The sequence below is a fragment of the Euleptes europaea genome, chromosome 5 (assembly GCF_029931775.1).
Source record: "Euleptes europaea isolate rEulEur1 chromosome 5, rEulEur1.hap1, whole genome shotgun sequence".
NCBI lineage: Eukaryota > Metazoa > Chordata > Lepidosauria > Squamata > Sphaerodactylidae > Euleptes > Euleptes europaea.
In genome coordinates this window covers 65,984,198-66,006,029 of record NC_079316.1, presented here as the reverse complement: position 1 = coordinate 66,006,029, position 21,832 = coordinate 65,984,198, and the positions used below count along the sequence as shown (strand labels likewise).

At 42.4% G+C, this 21,832-nt stretch overlaps 1 protein-coding gene across 1 annotated transcript in view; it reads left to right on the top strand.

The window, feature by feature from the left end:
- Positions 1-21,832, top strand: part of CACUL1 (CDK2 associated cullin domain 1) — a 53,226-nt gene that overhangs the window by 9,749 nt on the left and 21,645 nt on the right. The window contains exons 4-5 of the mRNA XM_056849606.1: positions 10,898-10,993; positions 20,697-20,799. Coding sequence (XP_056705584.1) covers positions 10,898-10,993; positions 20,697-20,799 — 199 coding nt within the window. The remainder of the gene's footprint in view (positions 1-10,897; positions 10,994-20,696; positions 20,800-21,832) is intronic.

Below are 21,832 nucleotides of genomic sequence, written 5' to 3'. Positions count from 1 at the left end.
ATGCTTTTCTTGAATAAAACCATCATCCATTGCTATTCCTCTACTTCTATTTATTTGTGTGCCATTTCTCATTTATTACTATTAAGAATTACAGTTATGCCTTTTGGCTTCTGATTCTTTTTTCTATTACTACAAAACATTCTTTGTACTGTTTAATTTATCAAACATTTCAAACTTTTTCTAAATAATCATAACTCTCTCCTTGCCTATCGTTATATATCTGATACTATTACTTATAACAAAGAAAAGAAACGTTAGGTCACAAATATCTATCTAAAAAGGTTGCCATCTTTGTTTGTGTTCATCAGTCATCTTGTATTGGAGCAAAACTGAAAGACTTGACATAGATGCATATTCATGCATTTTTGTAATCCACAGTGTTAGTTCGGGTGTCTCCCTGTCTTTCCATTTCATTGCAAACACGAGAACAGAGTGTCTTTTGGGGCAGATTGGTTTAACAGAATAATTTCCCCCTCCCCGTAATTATCTTGTGTGGCATATTATGACCTGTCCTGGGTTAACACAAAGAAATGTGTTCTGTCCGATCACGCCATTATCATGGCCACAAGGGAGTGCAGATGCTTCCAGATGTGGATAATCTGAGACAGTCTTAAATTATCAGGGCATTGATTGTTTTTACCTGCCAGCCTGTCCAGACAAATGTGAGTTACATTTGTAGTTCTGCTTCCAGAAGAAGAAGGGGTGGGAAGCTCTTTTGTAGTTCATGAAGGTTTTTCTCTGCCTGATCATTTCGAGGCAGTTCTTACTCACTGTAGACAGTAAGGGCAGTCTAGTCTGAGTGCAGAGCTACAAACATTTACAGTATGTCACTCTTGCGCTAATCTAAAATATAGAGTTGTTTATCTTTGTCTGATAAAGGTTAGGTAACTATTATGCCAAAGAATTGGGAAGTACATTAACAAAACAAGTATAAAATAAGGAAATGAAAGAAACTGTTAAGAAACACATACACTTCCTGTCCAAGCCCTGTCATTTATGGCATAACTTCATATTTATGTCCCATTCTGCTTTTGTTTGTTCCAGATGATTTTATGTGATTCTAGCTTATGAAGACTTACCTTCAAATCACTTACACTTTGTCCACAACAAATAATTCAGGAATTTGAGTAGCAAGACAAAATTAGACACATATTAAAATATGGGATAAAAACATTTGTAGATGATATTTGGCCGCACTGGTGTCTTTCTAATGAGGATTTTGTCATTAAAAAAAAATTAATGAAATCCCTGTAGTCTTTGGGAGTGGTTTTCTTACCAGTTAATATTTTGGTTTATAGCCCAGTTATCACCACATCCAGATCAGGAAGTCCAGTGAGCCTTCTTCAACTTTGCTAGTTAATAGTCTGGCATCACTGAACAAATAGATAAGGAGCTCTTGACACTCTGTGGCTTTCTGGTGTATGTTTCACCTATGCAGCTATTTATCCTTTGAGGTTTTGGCAGGGGAGCAATTTGACAGCCTGGAGCTCACTTTTCAGTATGAAAAAGGTGTTGCAGTTGTTAACTTCTCAACAGTGCTGTGAAAATGCCAAATTGGAGCTTGTGGCTGAGTCAGAATTCTCACTGCATTCCATCCACTGTAATCTGTTGGTCCATAAACTGAGCCAGTCACCTAGACCATGAAGCAATAGGGTGTGGATTGGACTAGGACTGGGGCGACCCTGCTTTGACATGAAGCTCATTGAACCTGTCAATTACTCTGTTTAACGAACCTCAACCAGTTGTAATTGGGGTGGGGGTAAAGGGAAAGGGGGGCACTATGTACAAAAGAGAGCAGGGTAAGAATCTTGACATTATGTTTTACTAACTGTGCGTTTGAGGCAAGATCGCTAAACTTTGGCAGTACTTCAGGTAAAGCAGCTTGATTCTAGCCTGTACGTCTCAATTTGGATTGAATTGTGATGTGGAAATCCTGGCTTCTCCTGGCCTCTCAGTGTGATTGCTTGTTCTTTGGCAAACGATTAGGACTTTTTTTTAGGCCTTGCTGCCTCCATGCTGTTGTATGTAAGTTCAGGAAGGTGGAGTGCAGCATGGTGTTGATCCGAAGGAGGAAGAGAGAGCGAAGCAAATGGGGCTTGCAGCTTTTAAGAGGGAGGCAAGCGCAAACAATATAGACAGAGCTGAGAGCAGAATCCTTGGATCCCCTGTGCATGTTTACCAGTGCTAGAGCAGAACACAGCCAGCATGGAGGGACAGTTGCTGGACCGCTGCTTCTTTTATGCTGCCTCCCTCCTATGTGGCTTGAGCCAGCTGAAGTGGATCCAGTGAGCATACCGCTCTACAGTGCTAGCCCAGCCTGCCGGTTCCATCTCTTCTTTATCACTACTCCCACCTATGCCGCTCCCTTCCTCCCCTTTTCAATATGCTTTCTGGCTAAAACTTGTCTTCTTCCTGGTGAGGGTTGCTCCTTTAACATTAACAGGCACTCATCAGTCCGAATGGAGAAGGCTCCTTTCAGAAAAACTCATGATTTTTGGTATTCCGCCTGTAGTTTAATAGCTCTTGGATACTCAAAAGCCAAAGCATTAATTAAGCAGAGGATTTGGGATATCGAATGATAAAATCACTTAAGTTTGGTCACTAAATGCCATTTCTTTTAGGGACAAGAGGTTTGTGCACTCTTAATTATTTGACCAAGCTAGTAATCCCCCAAATTCAGAGAAGCTTTTACTTTGGTCCAATTCAGTGTTCCACTTTTGGAGCTTGTGCGGGGGAGATACTCTGGAGTTCAACTTCAGGAACTCACTTGCCCCTGTGAAGATGGGGAAGTTGAAACTGTTGGGCATGTAATGTTGTACTGCCCTTTTTATTGTAATCTCAGAGGAGATCTCATTACTCCCATTCTTCAGAAAATGCCAGGACAATTTGAGGATTCGTGTATGGCCTTTCTTCTCTCAGACCATGATCCTGGGGTCACGGATGAAGCGGCTGGATTCTGTGCAGCTGCCAGGGCCCATTGTTCTATATTAAGTTAATGGATGTCACCCGCTCGTTTTAATACAATTTTTATGCAACCTTTTATGTATTAATGGTATTATTGTATGTATTTTAGAACTGGTCTTTGACCATAATAAATAATTCAGTATGCTTTTGAAATGTTATCTTTTATTTATTAATTTATAGTCTGCCTCTCTCACTGTTCATTAAGAACAATGTAAAACATGAGCAGTATCTCACTGTTCATTAAGAACAATGTAAAAATATAACAATGTAAAACACTGTAATAAGGTTAGATTACAAAGTCATAGAACAGTGCAATAGAAACCATGTGCGATATGACATGAGAACTAAAAAATGGATTACAGAAACCAGAAAACAATACAGTATAGAATCATAGAGTTGGAAGGGGCCACCAGGATCATCTAGTCCAACTCCCTGCACTATGCAGGAAATTCACAACTACCTCCCCACCCACCTCCACCCAGTGACCCCTACTCCATGCTCAGCAGATGGCAACAAAACCCCTTCAGGATCCCTGACCAATCTAGCCTGGAGGAAATTGCTTCTTGGCTCCAAAGAGGTGATTGGTATTACCCTGAGCATGTAAGAAAGGGCCATGAGAGCCAAACACTAACACAGCCCTTCCTGCCCTCCCTCTCATGATCTGCCTAAGTTCACAGAATCAGCACTGCTGTCAGATGGCCATCTAGCTTCTACTTAAAAGCCTCCAAAGAAGGACAGTCCACCACCTCTCGAGGAAGCCTGTTCTACTGAGGAACCGCTCTAACTGTCAGAAATTTCTTCCTAATTTTTAGCTGAAAATTCTTGATTTAAATTTCAACCCGTTGGTTCTGGTCCAACCTTGTGGGGCAACAAAAAACAACTCTGCACCAACCTCTATATGACAGTTCTCAAGTACTTGAAGATGGCTATCATATTACCTCTCAGTCTTCTCTCCAGGCTAAACATATCCAGCTCCTTCAACCTTCCCTCATAGGACCTGGTCTCCAGACCCCTCACCATGTTCATTGCCCTCCTGTGGACACATTCCAGCTTGTCAACATCCTTCTTAAATTGTGGTGCCCAAAACTGAATACAATGCTCTAGGTGAGGTCTAACCAGAGCAGAGTAAAGAGATACCATCACTTTGCCTGATCTGGACACTATACTTCTGTTGATACAGCCCAAAATCTCATTTGCCTTTTTAGCTACCACATCACACTGCTGATTCATGTTCAGTGTATGGTCTACTAAGACCCCTAGATCCTTTTTGCAAATACTACTGCCAAGACAAGTCTCCCCATCCTATAATTATGCATTTGATTTTTCCTACCCAAATGCAGAACTTTACATTTATCTCCTTATCTCCATTAAAATTCATTTCATTAGTTTTTTTAAAAGTATACGGTAAACCATGCCACTGACTACACATTCTTTATTTTTTTAAAAAATATAAAAATCGCTACATTGCTTTGAATTATAATGCCTCTTCATTTGTTCTATTTATCTTCCTGAATTTGCACACGCGCCCGCGTGTGTGTGTAGTGAGCTTTCAAGTCCAAATTGCCTCTCTGGTCTCACAAATAAACACTTTTGACTCAAACTTTGGAGACATAGGGTAATGTAGGAATTCTGCATCTACATGATCTATGCTTGCTTTCTTCATTTTAAACCTGAGAGTTAATTGTTCTTCCTTTGCCATGGGTGTCCTTGGGCATAAAAAACAAACTCTATCTTCTTCTTGACAATAGGGATAGTATATGTGCTCCCTCTCATTTTACTGATGCTTGGGATGAAGTTTGAAGTCTTTCCGTTTAGAATGCCTTCCATCTAACTTCAGTTTTTACAAACTGAGTCACTTAGCTAATGGACGTTCTTGCCTCCAAACTGGTGCTCTGCATGGCTGAGACTTGGTTTGTAGGTGAGAAACAAGCCCCAGTTTGGTGTAGTGTCCAAGTTTGGATGTTGTAATTGCAGTTAGAGTGACGATTTCCTCAACCAAGATGTCTTCATTATTGAAACAGGAAGGGAGTATGTGAATCCGAGATCAACTAGATTCATTCTTGTTACAAACTGGAGTTCATTCATACCATTCAAATGCAGCCCTTCTATGATGGACTTAATTTACAGTGAAGAGTGGTGATGCGGGTGGGGGGGGGGGTTTGAGGCACGCTTGGAGTGTAAAGCCTTGGATCCACCAGAGTCTTTCTGTGAACATCCACAGAGTGCAACTTTTTCACTTCCCCATCCTGCAGCACCCCAAAATACTGTTCCTTTGGCAAGAGTAGTATTTGGAGGGGGGCATGTTGGGCTGCAGCAAGAAGGGGAGGTGAAGTAATTGAACTCTGGTGGATCCAAGTCAATATTGAAATTGCCTATTTCCATATTGAATTATACCTCAACTTGAAAGTCTGCATAGCTTTGGCCAGCAGGAAACTTTATAACCAGGCAGGTTAGAAAAATGGAGGAGGCCTTCCTTATAAAGATAGATGAGCATTTCTCTTGTCTGTTCTGTTCGTGATGTAAATGAGGTACTCAGTTCCCCTCCTGGCTAGTTAGCTCCTGCACCAAAGACAGATCAGCCTTCATTTGAGGTCACACAATCTCTGGTTTTGCAAGTGCTCATAATTGAGACATGCTTCATTCAATATGATTTACATGCTAAGTTCATTATTATGCAATTTTGACTGAAACATTTCAATTGATTTTGGAAGGACATGTATACAAAGATACTGCGGCTTGCATCTGAAGCGGTGGCAGTGCAAGCAGAGTCATGCCGGAGGAAGGCTATTTTCCCCACCTCACTGTAGCTGCCTTTGCCCTGCAAAACTGTGCTCCATTGGTTTGATGAATTGAAGGAACAGAATGGAAAAACTGGGAGTCTGCGACTGGAGGGGGAACTGGCAAAAATCTGTAGCTAGCAGAGCCGGTCTGGTAGAGGAGCTGCTGGCCAAATCAGTAGAATAGCATTGTAGGATCCAAGCCCATGTGTCTTATCCGGAGGGTGGTTTTTTGCTATAAAAGCTGCTGTTGGACACAGCAGTTAAGGGCCACTGTGAGCATACAGTGTTGCATTTTATAGAGTGGAGTCTTTACATGTACCATGATGGGATCTGAAGTGTTAGTGACTCACTTGGCTAGAAGTTGGGCAGCCTATTCCTAAAGGGGGGGTAGATCTGTGGTGGCCAGGAGCAACCGAGCCGCGCTGCCTCCTCTGAGGCTTCCCGGCTACCTTGGAGGAAAAAAAGGGTTTCTGAAAATAAAGAAAAAAGGGAGGAATTCCCCATTGAAAAGTGCGAGGCTGTTCTACCAAAAAAGGTGGCGCAGCCCTGCCACTGCTCAAGGGGGCGTTCCCGTGTCAAAAGTGCTGTAGAAGGCAGGTCTAGCCCCGGGAACACCTCCCCCACGCCGGTGTGGCCGTACTCTTCTGGGATTTAATTCCTGGACTGGTGGTGGGGGCCAGCAGAGCTCCGTCGCTCCTGGACGCTGGCATATTTTCCCCTGCGCCGGCGTGTTTGCCACTTTGTCCCATGATAAAATGGCACTTACACCGGCGTGCAGTCACACTGGCTCCTATGGAGATTCCCCCCTCCCTCAGGATTGCAGCCTTAGAGTTGAAATGAATAACTGTGAAAATGTCAACTCTGTGCAAGTCTAGTAAAAAAGGCACCTCACACTCTACCCCTTTTCTAGACAGCTATGTCCATTCGTTCTTTTGTATACATTGGTGGTGTGAGGACTTCTGGAATTCTGTGCACAGTTCTGGTCAACCAGTCTCAAAAAGCATAGCAGAGCTGGAAATGGTGCAGAGAAAGGTCTGCAGAAGATCAAGAAAGGCTGAAGTGTTGTGGGTTCTAAACTTATCTCTTCCCTTAGCTACCTTGTCTTTAGTTACGTGTAGTGTTTAGTTAGCTAGAGAACAAGGAATCATTGCAAATCCCATGACAGCAGCTCTGAAAAGGCTGGAGAATGATGGTGTGGAAAGACTTTTAAAGTACCCGAGGGTCCTTTCTTCTTCATGACTGATTTCTTGACTTCATTGGGGTCAGGCTCTTGGCTCTGTTTAGATTTGGCCCTAGCACTGGTGGCAGCACTTGCATTCCACAAAGGAGTTGCTTTTCTAGGACTGGGGTAATGTGCTGGTGTGGCTGTTGCAAGGAGTTGTCAGAGTAGCTTAACCTTAAGACGTGTGTGCTGTTTTGCGGCGCTTTAAGAGCAGCCTCTGTGGTTGCCAGGAACTTTTGAATAAATGAAGACTTAAATATACTTATGTTTCTGAATTACTTCTATTCCACGTTTTTGGCTTCTCCTCCCAAGGTGACTACTTAGTTATACTTGCAGAGAAGTAAGAATGGAAGCATCACATGAAAAAAAGGTTCACATATTTGGATTGCCAATTCTATCATCAAGTAGCACCTAATTAGGATGACTACTTAGGTATTGAGACAGATAGCGAAGCCCTCCTCCTCCCCCGCCCACTTCCGGCAAGCCTGGCCGTGATATTTAGCCACATTGTTACAACAGTGCCTTTTAATGTGTGATCCTCGAGCAAAAAAGCAAGAACTGCTGGAGATCTGAACATGATACCAGATCATTTTTGATGTTCCTGGATAGAATGGCCACTCCTATTTTTTTTAAATGCTCATTGTGGTGATGGCGGAGAAACTGTGAAGAATATTCAACCCTTATCCCATTTCTCTGAACAAAGTAGGAGTTCTAATTTGAGTCAGAAGAACATCTGGAATGGCAGTTGAGCCTAGTGGCCAAAGATCAGCCTGAATTGGTGAAGTTGTGCTGTGTCCTGTCCCTCCATTGAAGAAAATTCCAACTTGCTATTTTGGAAGGTGTGCTGTAGATGGCAGCAGAATGCTTTCACTGATGGCCATATTTTCATTCTGTCTAGTGCTAATGCTATGAACTGTGGGAAGACTCAAAGTCCATACTGTAGAAAACCATTGGAAATAAAGAATAAAGAAAATGAGTATCATCAATAAAAAGTTGACCAACATGAACTGAATTAACCTTTGTGCACGTGCCTCCCAGGCTATGCCTCACAGACTTACAAGTCCCCGAACATAGTCCTGTGTTTGTTTCCCTTGTCATTGTTACATAGCATGTATGCACTACACAAATGTAGCTTGTGTCATTTGGATCGATCCTAATAGAAGATATTACGTGGCTTTTGTGTGTGCATTTCCTTTCATAGCAGACCCCCACACTGCTCCCCTGCTTGTTAGGATTCTTTGACGCCCCCCCCCCCCCCAGGATCAGAACTAGGGAAGGAGGCAGGAAAAAACCCATTTTGCAACTCTGCTTCAGTATGTGGCATCCTACCCATGATCTCTAGCACATTCCTAATCTCTTTTGCTCCCTGCCTTATGTAATGGAAGTGATGTATTCATATTCTTCTGCTGCCATGAATGCATGACACTTCAATCCATTTTCTTATCTAAGGGTAATCCTGTGACTACCCAGACTCTTGTTTCCATCCCAGTTGCATCTTGCTGTCCAACCGGATTGTCTTACCACAGCGTTAGGCAATACGTGATTTTAAAATTGTATTGCATTTGAGCTGACTAATGAAAAATCATTGTTACATTTCCCCCTTGCAGAGGTTTCTGTAGATGTAAATGTGTGGAAAAACACTTGTCTTCTAGTACAACTTTATCCTTCTGGTGCTAATCTTCTTTGGTGAAAGGCAACCTGCTGTTTTAAAGTCTTTTCATTTAATCTAGATGGTGTTAAAGAAGCAATAGCAGCATTTTGCTATATTTTCAAAGTGCAAATGGTTGAATAGACTTTAGGGTGTGTGTTTTTTTTAGTTTGCAACTGAGGAACGTTTCTGAACCCTTTATAACACAGAACATTCCTTCCCCCCCGCACCACATTTTCAAGTTTTGGCCTGCAATATCCCAAAACAGTTTTATGACGATTTAAAAACTTATCCCATTCCCATAACGTTCTAGCCTTGGGTGCGATAACTCTCAGACACTTTGAGGACCCTTCCCTCTGCCCACGCCCACTTTTCCCAGCTGCCTCTGACTCCTCCCCTCCTGGTCAATTTTGTGGTCCCTCCTCTTTTATTTGCTTGCGTCCTCCATTTTTTTATCGCCATCTGCTTTTGCTATCATTGGGTCAAAGGGAGGCTTGTTCGTTGAGACGAAGGGGAGGGGGTGGAAGAGAGCAGGCTACAGGATCCCAGATGGGACAATTTCAGCTGTGCACGCTCCTTTTGATTGGTTTGTGCTTGGACTGTACCATCACTTAAACATGAGCGGTTGGATTGTATTACCAAGCATCCCCCCCCCATCACATTGGGGAATTGTCTGCGCTCTACCTAGCCTCAACAGGAATTTCATGTTTTCGGAGGGGGAAAAAACCCCTTAACCTCCAAATCACCACAGCAAGCATTCCTGGCAGCCTCTGGTAATTGGAGAAATAAAAGTGTACGCTTGCAAGCCCCCCCTTTATTTAAATCATGATAACTTCTAGTGCACCCCCCCCAATCTCTAGGCAGAAGGACTTTCCTTATTCTGTTTCTGGGTCCCGATTGATTGCAAGACCCCTGTTTTCCCAACCACCCAACTTCTAGGGCACCTTCCCCCCCCCCATTAGTTTCACTAGTCGGTTACAATGCAATCTGATTAGAGAGTTCTGTGTGTGCACAAAGGTTTGTGTGCGTGCGAGAACTAGAGGCGTCGGGAAAATGTGAGCCCATTTTCCTATCGTCCCGTTGCAACAACGATCCCGCGCAGGCGCACCAAAATGCTGAGGGGGGGAGGTAGAAGGGAACCCAAGCAACGTCACGATTATGTGTTGCTCCCTCCACACACCCCTCTCTCTTGTGTGCGTGCTATTTTATTGGAGGTGCGCTCTGAAAGCAGACATTTCAGAGACGTTAGAACGGGCAGGAGTGCGGGGGGAAATTGGAACTCGCATCCAGAACAAACGCTTTTAAGGTGATTTCCACACGTTTCCTGGACTGGGGGCGATAAGCCTCTGAGTTGACCATCAAGCATTTCAGGCTGAAGAGTGTAGTTTAATGTTTTGAAAGAGAAGGTCCCTGACTACTATAGATAAATCTCAGATTGACAGTTGTATTATGTAATAGTCATGACCTCAAATAGTTGGTTTTTGTTTTTGTAACCTGTGCATCTGACAGGATTCTGTAGACAAGTGCTGGCAACTAAAAGAACTATTGAGTGGTTTGTGTGAGACTTTTGCATATTGAATTGCAAGGGAGAGAGCAACTGCTGCATCTTCTCAAAGTTATTTAGAGCCTTCGTATTCATGATCGAACCTGTTCTCACCTGTTAGAAGGTTCTGTCCAAGGGTCTTTTCTCCAGAGCTATCAAAACCCAACTGTACTTGGTAAAAGCATTTTCAAGCAATAAGTGTGGCACCAGTTGTAGTGTGAATGCGGGATGGAAGATGAATTTGAATGTTGCTTTTACCAAAGCAAAATTTCATTGAGGCTCTCTAGTTAAGTAAGTAATAGTGTCTAAGTTATTGAGGCTAAATGGTAAGGTACTTTGTGCTTTCAAAAAGGATGGATGGATGGATAGATAGATAGATAGATAGATAGATAGAGTATACATACACACACAATGGTGATTAAGTCTACAGGTGGTTAAACCTGTAGGATGCTTAAGTCTGCAGATACAGATGTAGTCTGGCATTTTTCCTTCTGGTGTTTGTCAGCTGGCTTTTACTTTAAGTTTGTGGGTTCTGACAGAATAAATTAGGAATGTTATTGATTGCAGGATCTTGTCTTCCAATCTTTGACATGATTTAGACTTAAGGTTTTTAGCTTGCAACTCCAACCAGGATCCTCCAAGACTATTTGATACTGGCTGTTATTTCTCTTTATTTGTTATTTGGTTGTTACTGGTTGTTATTTGTTATTGGTTGTTATTAGTTGTTATTTCTCTTGCAGGCCAGCCCTCCAGAGCTCTACGTTGAAAGGTTTAACGTAGCACTTGGACAGTATATGGGAGCATTACAGAGCATTGTGCCTCTTTTCATATATATGGTAAGTCTTCTGAACAATTTTTCAGCTAGTCCACTAATTTGCAAGAAAGGAACTGATGGTGTACAGGTTCTGTAGGGATCAGAAACTATATTCTTGATACAGGGGCTGATGAACTGAATACTAGTAGATAACTCATCTGACTGTTACAGTTCTGCTTTTATAGATCGTATATGGTCTGTCATAAAATCTTAGATGGTCCGAAAAAGGCCTTTAATGACAATGACAGTGTTTTTTCCACACAAGCAAACTTGATACTTTATAGTAGAAACATCTGTAATTATTTCGGTAAGAGTTTATCTTCTCCTTAATTAACAATAACCTCCTTCAACCAGGGGTCTTGAGCAAGCAAGAGTTTATATTCCTTTATTTTATTTGGATGTAGTATTAAGGCAATTGTGGCATGAATACCGTGTTGTGTTTTGTTGGCTGTAACTAGGGAGGAAGGCAAATGATAACTCAAGCACCTCTTGACATCAGAGTTTACCTTGCTAAAGCTTTATTGGGTTGAAGGAAAAGTAGACTCTCGTGTCTTCAGTGAAGAGTTCTACAGTTCAACCTTCTCCCTGACTTGGTAGTTTTCTGGTGCGGGGAAGGCCAGTCAGTCATATAAATGTTCACCTGCAGTCCCAAGTGGTACAGCCCAGAACAAGAGGCTGCATTCAGATTATCACAATTAGCTCCAATTACGGTTTGAGCATGAACATGATATGTTGCTGAGCATGTGTATGCACCACTCTCCAAAGCACCCATGCACCTACATTCATACATCAAGGGGAACTAGAGTTTGTTTCAAATCAGGAATCCCTAATCATGAAACTGGAGTGGGGGGGATTGAGGTGAAACATGAAAATGGCAACAAGTCGTATTTGTGCACAAACCTCAGCATAAAAGGGTCACACTCTACATGTGTTGCCAGCAATATTCAATGTAACTATTCAGAGCAGCTGAGTTACATTAACGAAACATTTCCTTTACCTCAGGAAATTATCTTGTAGAAAAATGAATACACCAGACCTTATTCATAGGAACCTATATAATATAGGTGACTAGCATGGTCACCTATATTCTATGAGAGCCAGCATGGTGTAGTGGTTAAGAGCAGTGGTTTGGAGCTGTGGGCTCTAATCTGGAGAACTGAGTTTGAGTCCCCACTCCTCCACATGAGCAGCGGAGGCTAATCTGGTGAACTGTATTTGTTTCCCCACTCCTACACACTTAGCCAGCTGGGTGACCTTGGGCTAGTCACAGCTCTGTTACAGCTCTCTCAGCCCCACCTACCTCACAGGGTGTCTGTTGTGGGGAGGGGAAGGGAAGGTGATTGTAAGCCGGTTTGAGTCTCCCTTAGGTGGTAGAAAAAGTCGGCATATAAAAACCTACTCCTACTACTGTTCCTTCTTCCTTCTCCTTTGGGCGGGATGAAAATGCAATAAAATAAACAAACATTTATTTAGAGCAGATAATGCTAGTCTTAATCTGTCCTATCATTTTCTCTTGTTTTGTGTACTACTGGTGGTGATAGTTTTTATGACAAAGCATGTCAGAAGTATCTAAAAAAGTGAAAGGGTACCAGTAGTAATCCCACAGATGTGCTAGTCTGAACATTTTAAAAATGGTACTGTCTCCTTGCTTCATAGGAATGCATTATGCTCAGATCTCTGGTTTTCTTATTCAGAACACATGAATTAAAAGTGAGTGGTGAATACTTAGATTTTTTATTTCTAGCACTTAGGAAAGGTTTGGTCCCAAGGTGCATTTCAGCTCATGGAAGAAGCCCCTCAGAGAGTGGCTAGAGCCGCTAGACCATCCTTAGATTCACTCTGAAGTAAACAATGTCTCTGCTTTTTGCTGTTTCTTTAAATTCTCGTTTTTAGGAAATGGGGAGAGCAAGCTTTTCTACTCCACGATGGCCTATTCAGAGAACTTGCTTCACTGTCTCCACATTCCTTGTTTTTGAGTAAAAAAAAAGCAATTGTGGAGAAGTAGCTAGAGCTGGAAAAATGTGTGTCTAAGATATTTTCTTTGAGGCTAAGGACAGTTGTTGATTACGTTCTGGATATTATCTTGGAAAAGATGAACAGCAATGCCAGAAAATAAATTAGGGTGACGCTTGTGGTGCAATATATTTTGAAAAGTGTAAGAAAGGAGAACTGTTTTGAGAAACAACAAGTGTCTTGGCAGAACTTTGCTACAGCTCTGGTAGAAGTACAGGGGTCTCAAGCACAGGGCTTGTTTATGTAATGAGCTTAGTCGTTTTCATAACCCTAACTCACCGTCAACCAACATTTGCAAGGGCAAGGCCGTAACAGAGCAATGTTTCAGCTTTTGCTGCAAAGTAACTGCTCGTATAAACATGACATCAGAGTTGCTTCTGGTGTACCTGATCCAAGTAGATGCAATTAGAGGCTACAAATGTGTGTGGAGAAAGCATATGGCAATTGCATAATTAGAAGTTTTCTATAACTTAAGAGTCCAATAATATTATTTGACACTACACATGCCTTTCCTTGTAGATGTCAGTTCAGAGGTTCCACTGCCTCATGTCTGATGTGTCCAGGAGAAATAATATTGCTGATGCTGGTCCATCTTCCCTGGCTTCATGTTCATTTCTGTGGTGATGCCAGGTTCTGCTGTTGTGTGTCTTAGTTCCATTTAACATACTGGGTCTGGCACATTTTCAGGAACCAGGAGAGTCAATGTGGTGTAGTGGATAGACCTGAGATGCCCAGGTTCAAATCCCCACTTACTCATTGGTTGCCAGTTAGTTTCCCTCAGCCTAACCTACCTCAAAGGGATGTTGTAGGGACAAAGGAGAGAACCATATATGCCACCCTGAGCTCCTTGGTGGAAATGCTATAGAGAAATGGGGTGCCTGTTGCTATGTCTTCCTTCTCAGTATGTGAGTTTATTGCATGAAACCCTGCACAAGGCCCTGCTATTTATTTCCTTTATTTAGAAAAATTCTATGCTGCCTTTTTAGAGTTTAGCTCGAGGTGGCTTATAATTAAAACCACATTATAAAAAACAAGCCATTAGACATACAGAGCATAAAAACTATCCATAAATCAGAAGCAGACCATTTAAAAACTGGCAAGATAAAAACCCTAATTAAAACCCTGGGTAAACTTTTTAGCCTGGTGCCTAAAAAGAAAATAAAGTAGGTGCCAGGTGGGCCTCAAGGAGATGGGCATTCCAAAGGTGAGATGCCCCCACAGAAAATGCCGTATTTCTAGTTGGAAGCTGCGGGGACACAGAGAGCAGGATTTGAGAGGTAGATCTTAATGGAGGAACTGGACAATATGGGAGGAGACAATCCTTCAGGTACGCTGGCCCCAAGCTGTTCAGGGCTTTAAAGGTAAGAACCAGCAATTTGAATTATGCTGAAAAACAGATGGGTAACCAGTGCAGATATTTAACCACAGGGGTGGTATGATTACTGTAATCCTGATCTTAGCTTGGCTGCTGCATTTTGAACCAACTGAAGTTTCATACATTTTTAAAGGCAGCCCCATGTAGAGTGCACTACATTAATCTAACCTGGATATGATCAGGGCATTGATCACTGTGACCAGATCACACTTTTTGAGGAATTACTGTAGCTGGCAAACCAACTGGAGCTGATGAAAGGCACTACATGCCACAGAGGAGAATTGAGCCTCCATCCATAGGCCGGGATTTAGTAGCATCCCCAAGCTACAAACATGCTCCTTTGGGGGAGTGAAATCCCTCCTCCCAGGACAGGCTGGCTCTGTAGTCATAGAATCATAGAGTTGGAAGGGACCACCAGGGTCATCTAGTCCAACCCCCTGCACACTGCAGGAAATTCAAACTACCTCCCACCACACCCCCAGTGACCAGAAGATGGCCAAGGTGCACTCCCTCTCATCATCTGCCTAAAGTCATAGAATCAGCATTGCTGACAGATGGCCATCTAGCCTCTGCTTAAAAACCTCCAGGGAAGGATAGCTCACCACCTCCCGAGCAGCTTCTCCATTGACCAACAGCACCCCAGTCTTGTCTGGATTGAGCTTCAGTTTATTGGCCCTCATTCATCCCGTTACCCTCTCCAAGCACCTAGTCAGGACTTGCACAGACCCGCCTTGGAGGAAGAGTCAGGTGTCATCTGCATATTGGTGGCATTCCACTCCAAATCTCTGGATGACCTCTCCCAGTGCTTTAATGTAGATCCTAAATAGCATGGGGGTAAACTCTGCCCAGGCTTGGACTTATTAAATTGTGATATTCCTTCACTTGCTGGAATTGTTTCCTTGTTGAATATTGCTTGGCCCTCTCATGAGATGTTTTAAACAATGAATATATCTTTGAAAATATGTTCAACAAGTGAGAAGCCTGCAAGACTCATGGTGGGGGGAATCCCATCTCTGCCCCCCCATCACAGCCCCTGGCCCCACTATCAACCTTAAGATGCTGCAGTGGAGGATGCTGGGAGCTGCTCTGGACTCAGAGCTGGTCCCAGGCATCACTGCTGCTGGGCCCGGATTTGTTCCCGGCATCTGCTGCTACCACTTCCAAAGGTGAGAATGTTGTATGCACATGTGCAGACACTATTTTTTAAATGGAGGGGGATTTAAACCCCCAACGTTTTGTAGGTTTTCAAATTTTTCTGCGAAACTTGGGAGTACCCCATGTTCGCAGAAGAATCTGGTTACTGTCAGTTTAGGTATCCGCAGATTGGGGTCACATGTCACTTTAGATATATAGATATGTCCACAATATTCACATGAATTATCATTCTTTAATATCATAGAATGTCTTACGTGGTCTTCATGCTGTTTATTTAGGAAATGTTTATGCCGCCTCTCCAGGGGAATCTGCCTATTGACTTACAAAATAAAACATTAAAAAAATATAAATAAAACCTAGCATTAAACATTATTACACATTTGAGTAACAGTAACACCTCGTAGTGCCATTTGCAGGAAGACTAGACATTTCAAAGAGTTAGGGTGGTGTGCCACAGTTTCTCCATTTTGTCACTTCTTAGAGTCATAGAATTGGAAGGAGCCATATGGGCAATCTAGCCCAACCCTCTGCTCAATGCAGGAGCAGCCTAAAGCATCCCTGAGAAGTGTCCGTCCAGCCGCTGCTTGAAGACTTCCAGTGAGGGGGATCTCACCACCTTCCTAGGCAGCCGATTCCACTGCTCAACTACTCTTACTTTAAAAACATTTCCCCTAGTAGCCAGCTGGTACCTTGTCTCCCATAATTGAAACCCATTATTGCGAGTCCTGTCCTCTGCTACCAACAGGAACAGCTCCCTGCCGCCCTCTAAGTGACAGCCTTTCAAATACTTCGAGAGCAGTCATGTCTCAATCTCCTCCAGACTGAACATTCCCAAGTCCCTTATCCTTTCTCGTAGGGCTTGGTGTCCAGGCCCCTGATCATCCTCGTTGCTCTCTTCTGCACCCAGTCCATTGTGTCTACATCCTTTTTGAAGTGAGGCCTCCAGAACTGCACACATTAGTCCAGGTGTGGCCTGACCAACGTAGTGTACAGCGGGACTATGACATCTTGCAATCTGGATGTTTTGCCTCTGTTGATACACCCCAAGATTTCATTAGCCTTTTAAGCCACTGCATCACATAGTCAGCATCAATGCTTGTGATGGTGTTCACAGGCATGTTATTCTTTCCCATGTGGACCATTGCAAATGGGTAATGACCTGTAGGTTTGATCAGTTTTGGCATCCGGTCTGCAATATGTTTAATCTTTGCCCCTGACAAGCAACACACCTCTCCATTCCTTCCCAGGCAACCTGGCAAACTGCCTGTTCATTTTGCCTTGTATCTCTGCAATGAAAAGGATTAGAATTTTTTTTTTTTAGAATTTAGTAATGCTGATGTTTGTCAGGTATCATAAACTTTCATCCTCCACGCTTACATGTACGAGGCCCTAAATGTATTTGATGTGTGATGTAAAGGGGTCATGGTAATATATATCAGTGGGTGACAACTCCTAAGGAAAATCTGCCACCTGCTCTACTAACAAGCTAGAGAACAGCACCTTCTTTTAATTCCTAGGATTAGTGCTGAATTGTTCATCAATTTATGAGATAGCAAAAAGTGGCCAGCAGCTGCACAGAAAACATCCTCCTAAGTTGTGCCATTGATATTCTACAATATTCCCCATCATTGAGCAGCTAGAGTCATATTCCTTGGGGATACTAGAATCTGGAGTTGCCCATTTCTACAAGGTATCTTGTTTTCAGTAAATCCTTTTCGGGCTAAAGCTGTTGAGCACTATAATATGTTTATTGTTGTTACAGCCAATGGCCAGCATAGAATTATAATACAATACAGCTACATATATAACATTATAACATTAAATAAAAAAGAGAGAATAAAATAAGATATCCTAAAATGGACAGGTTAAAATACATTTACCAGCATATTAAAATACCAAATACCCAAAGAAAAGTACATTATACCTTGCTTCACCCATCACTCGTCGTCTGATGCATAGTAAATAATATAACCCTTTTTCATTTGAGCATTCCTTTTGGCAATGGCCTTCCAACAAAATTTAGCTACATCATAAGATATAGCAGGATTTTTATCCTTGAGCAGAAACTGAATAATTAAACTCTCATTGGTTATAGATTGATGTAAAAGGCCAAGTCATTTTAACCAGGGTTCTATTGTGGATTTTAAATTCCAAATAAAATTAACAGTGTAATAAAATGTGTGACAAGGACTCTTCCGCTCCCGCTGTACATAAGCATTTTCTCAGCTCTCTAGGTTGATTTAAGAATCTACCTAGGAGAACAGCCGAGGGGAGGGCATCAAATCGAGCACTATAATAAACCTGAGTTGAATTACTTCTGCCAAGTTAAATTTTGGGGTTGCCAAGTCTGCCCACTTGTCTATGGTATCATGTTGAGTTTTGGAATTCCTAAACGCAGTTGTGGGAAAGGTCCCCGACTTGCTGCAAGCTCAGAGGAGAGGCACTTGGAGTAGTAACCATGGTAAGTGAATTTGGCATTGCCTGGACTTCTGTAGTGGGGCTAGAATGGGGGGAGGCAGTGGTATTAAGTAGTGATGTGTGTTTGGATATATCCGAAAAACACCGTAGCAGTGTTTTCCAGATATATTCAGGTGTCTGGTACCTGGGGTTTTTCAGGATACCAGTAAATGGGTCCTGAAAAATTCTGGAAATATTTGGGAGTAACTGGGAATATCGGGGGCCAGCCCCCATAGTGGAATGACGGTTCTTGGGAGTAGCCAGAAGCATTTTGCAACTGGAATGACATCCCCTGGGAGTAGCAGGACTGCTCTTGGACTGGAAAAGCAGCCCCAGAGTGGAACAATGGCCCCTGGGACCAGATAAACAGCTCGGCATTCCAGTTCCAGAGCAGTTTATCTGGTTCCATGGACTGCCATTCCACTCTGAGGCCTGCCATTCAAGTTGCAGAACACTTCTGCTAATCCCAGGGACCATCCTTCCACTTGGGAGGGTATCATTCCAGTCCCAAAGCAGTTTATCCGCTTCCAGGGACAGTCATTCCACTCTGGGAGCTGTCATTCCAGGCCCAGAGATCATCTTTGTAAATCTATTTTGCATTTTCATTGCAACTTTTGTGTGCTGTAATGTATTTCAATGGAGCCCATTCAAGTCAATTGGCATTCCTGACTCCCACTCTATCCAGTGAGCATTTGAGCATCTCCCATTGTTCCCAGTGGACAACCCTGTCATCCATTTGAGTACATCCCTCCTTCTTAAATTGGTTTGGCGTGGATTCTCTGCTTTGACATTGGTTGTGTTAGGCTTGCCACATTGCCCCATGGTTGTGGTGGGATTCCCTGGTTCTGAATTATTTCTGTTGGACATGTTGGTTCTGTTTGCATTGAGAGGCTTTTGGCCAGAGGTTGCTTTACTTGCTGTTGTGTCTTTGGCTATTTTTTGCCCTGGAGAAAGCATGGAATTCTCCTTTTCATAGGAAACAATGGAGGATGGCTGGGGGCACCTTGTTCAGGGGCCCATTCAGTTGAGGCCATTCACTTGGAGGTTATTTAGTGGACAGTAACCATCAGCTCCATGGCAGTTTTGATGCCATTTACTTAAAAATGGCCCCTCCAGCCCCCCAGAAATATTTCCTATAATGGAGCCATATAATATCAGAATCCGCCCCCCCCCAAAAAACAACAACAACAACAACAACGATCCAAATACTAAATCAGTCTTCGGGAGCTGAATAACAAGGAATACTGATAGTTTTTGACTCCCTGATGTATCTGAAAAATACCAATTTTTTTCCATTGTACACATCCCTGGTACTAAGTAATAATGAACTTGCACACAAAGTTATGTTTTATTCTTAGATTGAATGAGTGGCCTCATTCAGACATAACAGCCAAATTATAATTTTGCTGTTGGGTTTAAACCTCCAGCTTCTGCACCCCCTTCTCTTCTTTGTAGGCAAACAACATGCAATGTGCGTGTGGTTTTCAATTCTGGTGTGGAGGAAAAGTGCCAAGCATAGCTTGCCAGTTTTAACGTAACGGCAAACTGTGGTTTGCCTCCAAACAAAATAGTAGGCATGGAGTCACAGTACAGGAAAGAAGAGGAAACTACACATGGAGCTTTATATAAAAGGGATCTTCTTGTCCAGAGTTTATGAAGGCTTAGAAGGAAGGTATTTTCTGCAATTTTCCTGCTGCATCATTGACTAAGGGAAAGAGAAGAAACAGCTGCCTCTTATTTCAGCAGGAAGGAGAACTGTGTTGGACTGTTGACTTTTATAATGGTGCTTAGCTTCGAAATATGTGATTGAAGAATTAGAAAATGCGCAGAGTTCATCACTCTCATTCCATAGATGTGGCGGGGTTTGTTCACTTAGACAATGCTCTGTCGAGTGGGTCTGTTGTTTTAACCAAAAGGAGTGCATGATTGAGGGGAGCTGTGTCTTCCTCTTTGCCCTGCCTTGTCTCATTCTATTGCTTGTTAAGCTTTTCTTCCCAAACCAGTTCTGATACTAGAATGAACTGGACTTGTGGGGAGGAGTTCTTCAGGTATCCTAACATGTTCATGGAGGATAGGGCTATCCATGGCTACTAGTCATGATGCATACCTATTCTTTCCAGGATAAGAGGAGCATGCCTATTGTATATGGGGCTGTGGAACACAGGCAGGATGGTGCTGCTGCAGTCGTCTTGTTTGTGGGCTTCCTAGAGGCACCTGGTTGGCGACTGTGTGAACACAGCTGCTGGACTTGATGGACCTTGGTCTGATCCAGCATGGCTTTTCTTATGTTCTGCTGTTCTAATCAGGGTAAGGTGGACAAGGCCTCTACTTCCTTTGCTGACACATGCTGTTTTTCATTGTAACGAAATAGATACCTGTTTCCCCCTTTTATGTGAGAATACAGACAAGACATAAATGAATGGTTTCACTGTTGCATCTATCTTAGCCTTTTGTAACTAGCTTATTCTTACGTACCTAGGGTCAAGGAGCGAGATTTTCAATCAGTCTTGAGTTCAAACAACTTTCTTTTAGGAACCTTTAGCGGCTTGCCTTCAAGTTCCTTTTCTTCTCTAGCTTTATTTACTGTGAAGTTCATGTGTGCTGATGCAGGAATGTGTCTCGTTCCTGAGAAGGGAACACAGTGCTTCTTCTATGTGAGTGTTCACAGGTCTCTGCACTGCTACCTTTCCAAAACACTTATCAGTCTTTTTCCTTTGCTTTTCAGAATAAATTTTACATAGAAACAAAGCTTAACCGTGACTTAAGAAACGACCTTATAAAACTGTTTACGGAACATGTTGCAGAAAAGCACATTTACAGCCTGATGCGTAAGTAAAATGCTTGGCTTTACTTTTTCCTAAATACTAAGGCAGTATGATTCTCTCATGTTGTGGTGTTAACAAAATTTTGAAGTGTATGAATGGAATAGCAGAACTAGTAGAAAGGCAAATTATGTACTAGCACCATTCAGATGTCATTTCAGAGGTGCTTAATTGAAAATTGGATTTTAAAGGTCAAAAGATGGGAGGTGGTGGTTTTTGGTATGTTGGGAAAACTGAAATGAAATTGAGTCTTTATTCATATACATCTGAAAAGGAGACAAAATGCACAGATCCTTGCCAATATTATGTAGTGGAAAACTTGCCTTGCTTCAGTGGAGACAACTGGCATTCTTCATTGAGTTCACTTTAATTGTGGTACAACATATTTGGTCTCTTACTGATTTCTATCGTTGGTCTAGCCTAGCATTTGGCTTTCTTTGTGAAAACTAACTTAGCATAGCCTTCAAAGCTTCCTTATTCCAGAGACTCATGGGAAGTAATGTCCTTTTTAAAGAGTTACTTGCAAAGCTTTATTTAAAAAATACAAAATAGTACATGTGCACCCTCATTAATCTCCTGTAACTAAAGACTGGATCTAATGGTGACCTCAGTGTCAATATGGTGAGACTCAAAGGTTTGTAACTTGGTCATTGGTCAGGGCCCCTGGAAAGAAGAATTTAAGGCTTAACTAGAAAAATGTATACTTTTTAAAAAAAGAAGCAGCTAATTCAATATACGTACAATAATGCAACTCTGTTGTTGTTGTTGTTGTTGTTGTTATTAAGATAAGGCCGTTATAGATAAGAATAGCCAGATTACCCTACTCCTACCCCAGCCGGCACTGCATATGCTTACTGATGGATGAAGAGTGATGTACTGATCAGCCTGGCAGTTTTCTTATGATGCTGGTAGAGGGCTGATGCAGGCTGCCTTCCAGTCTTCTCTCTGGTCCTGCTGAGGCAGTCCTGTCTCTTCAGACAGTCTCTGCCACATATCTTCTGGCCTCTTCTAAGGCTATTTGTGCCTTTTTCTGCCTTAT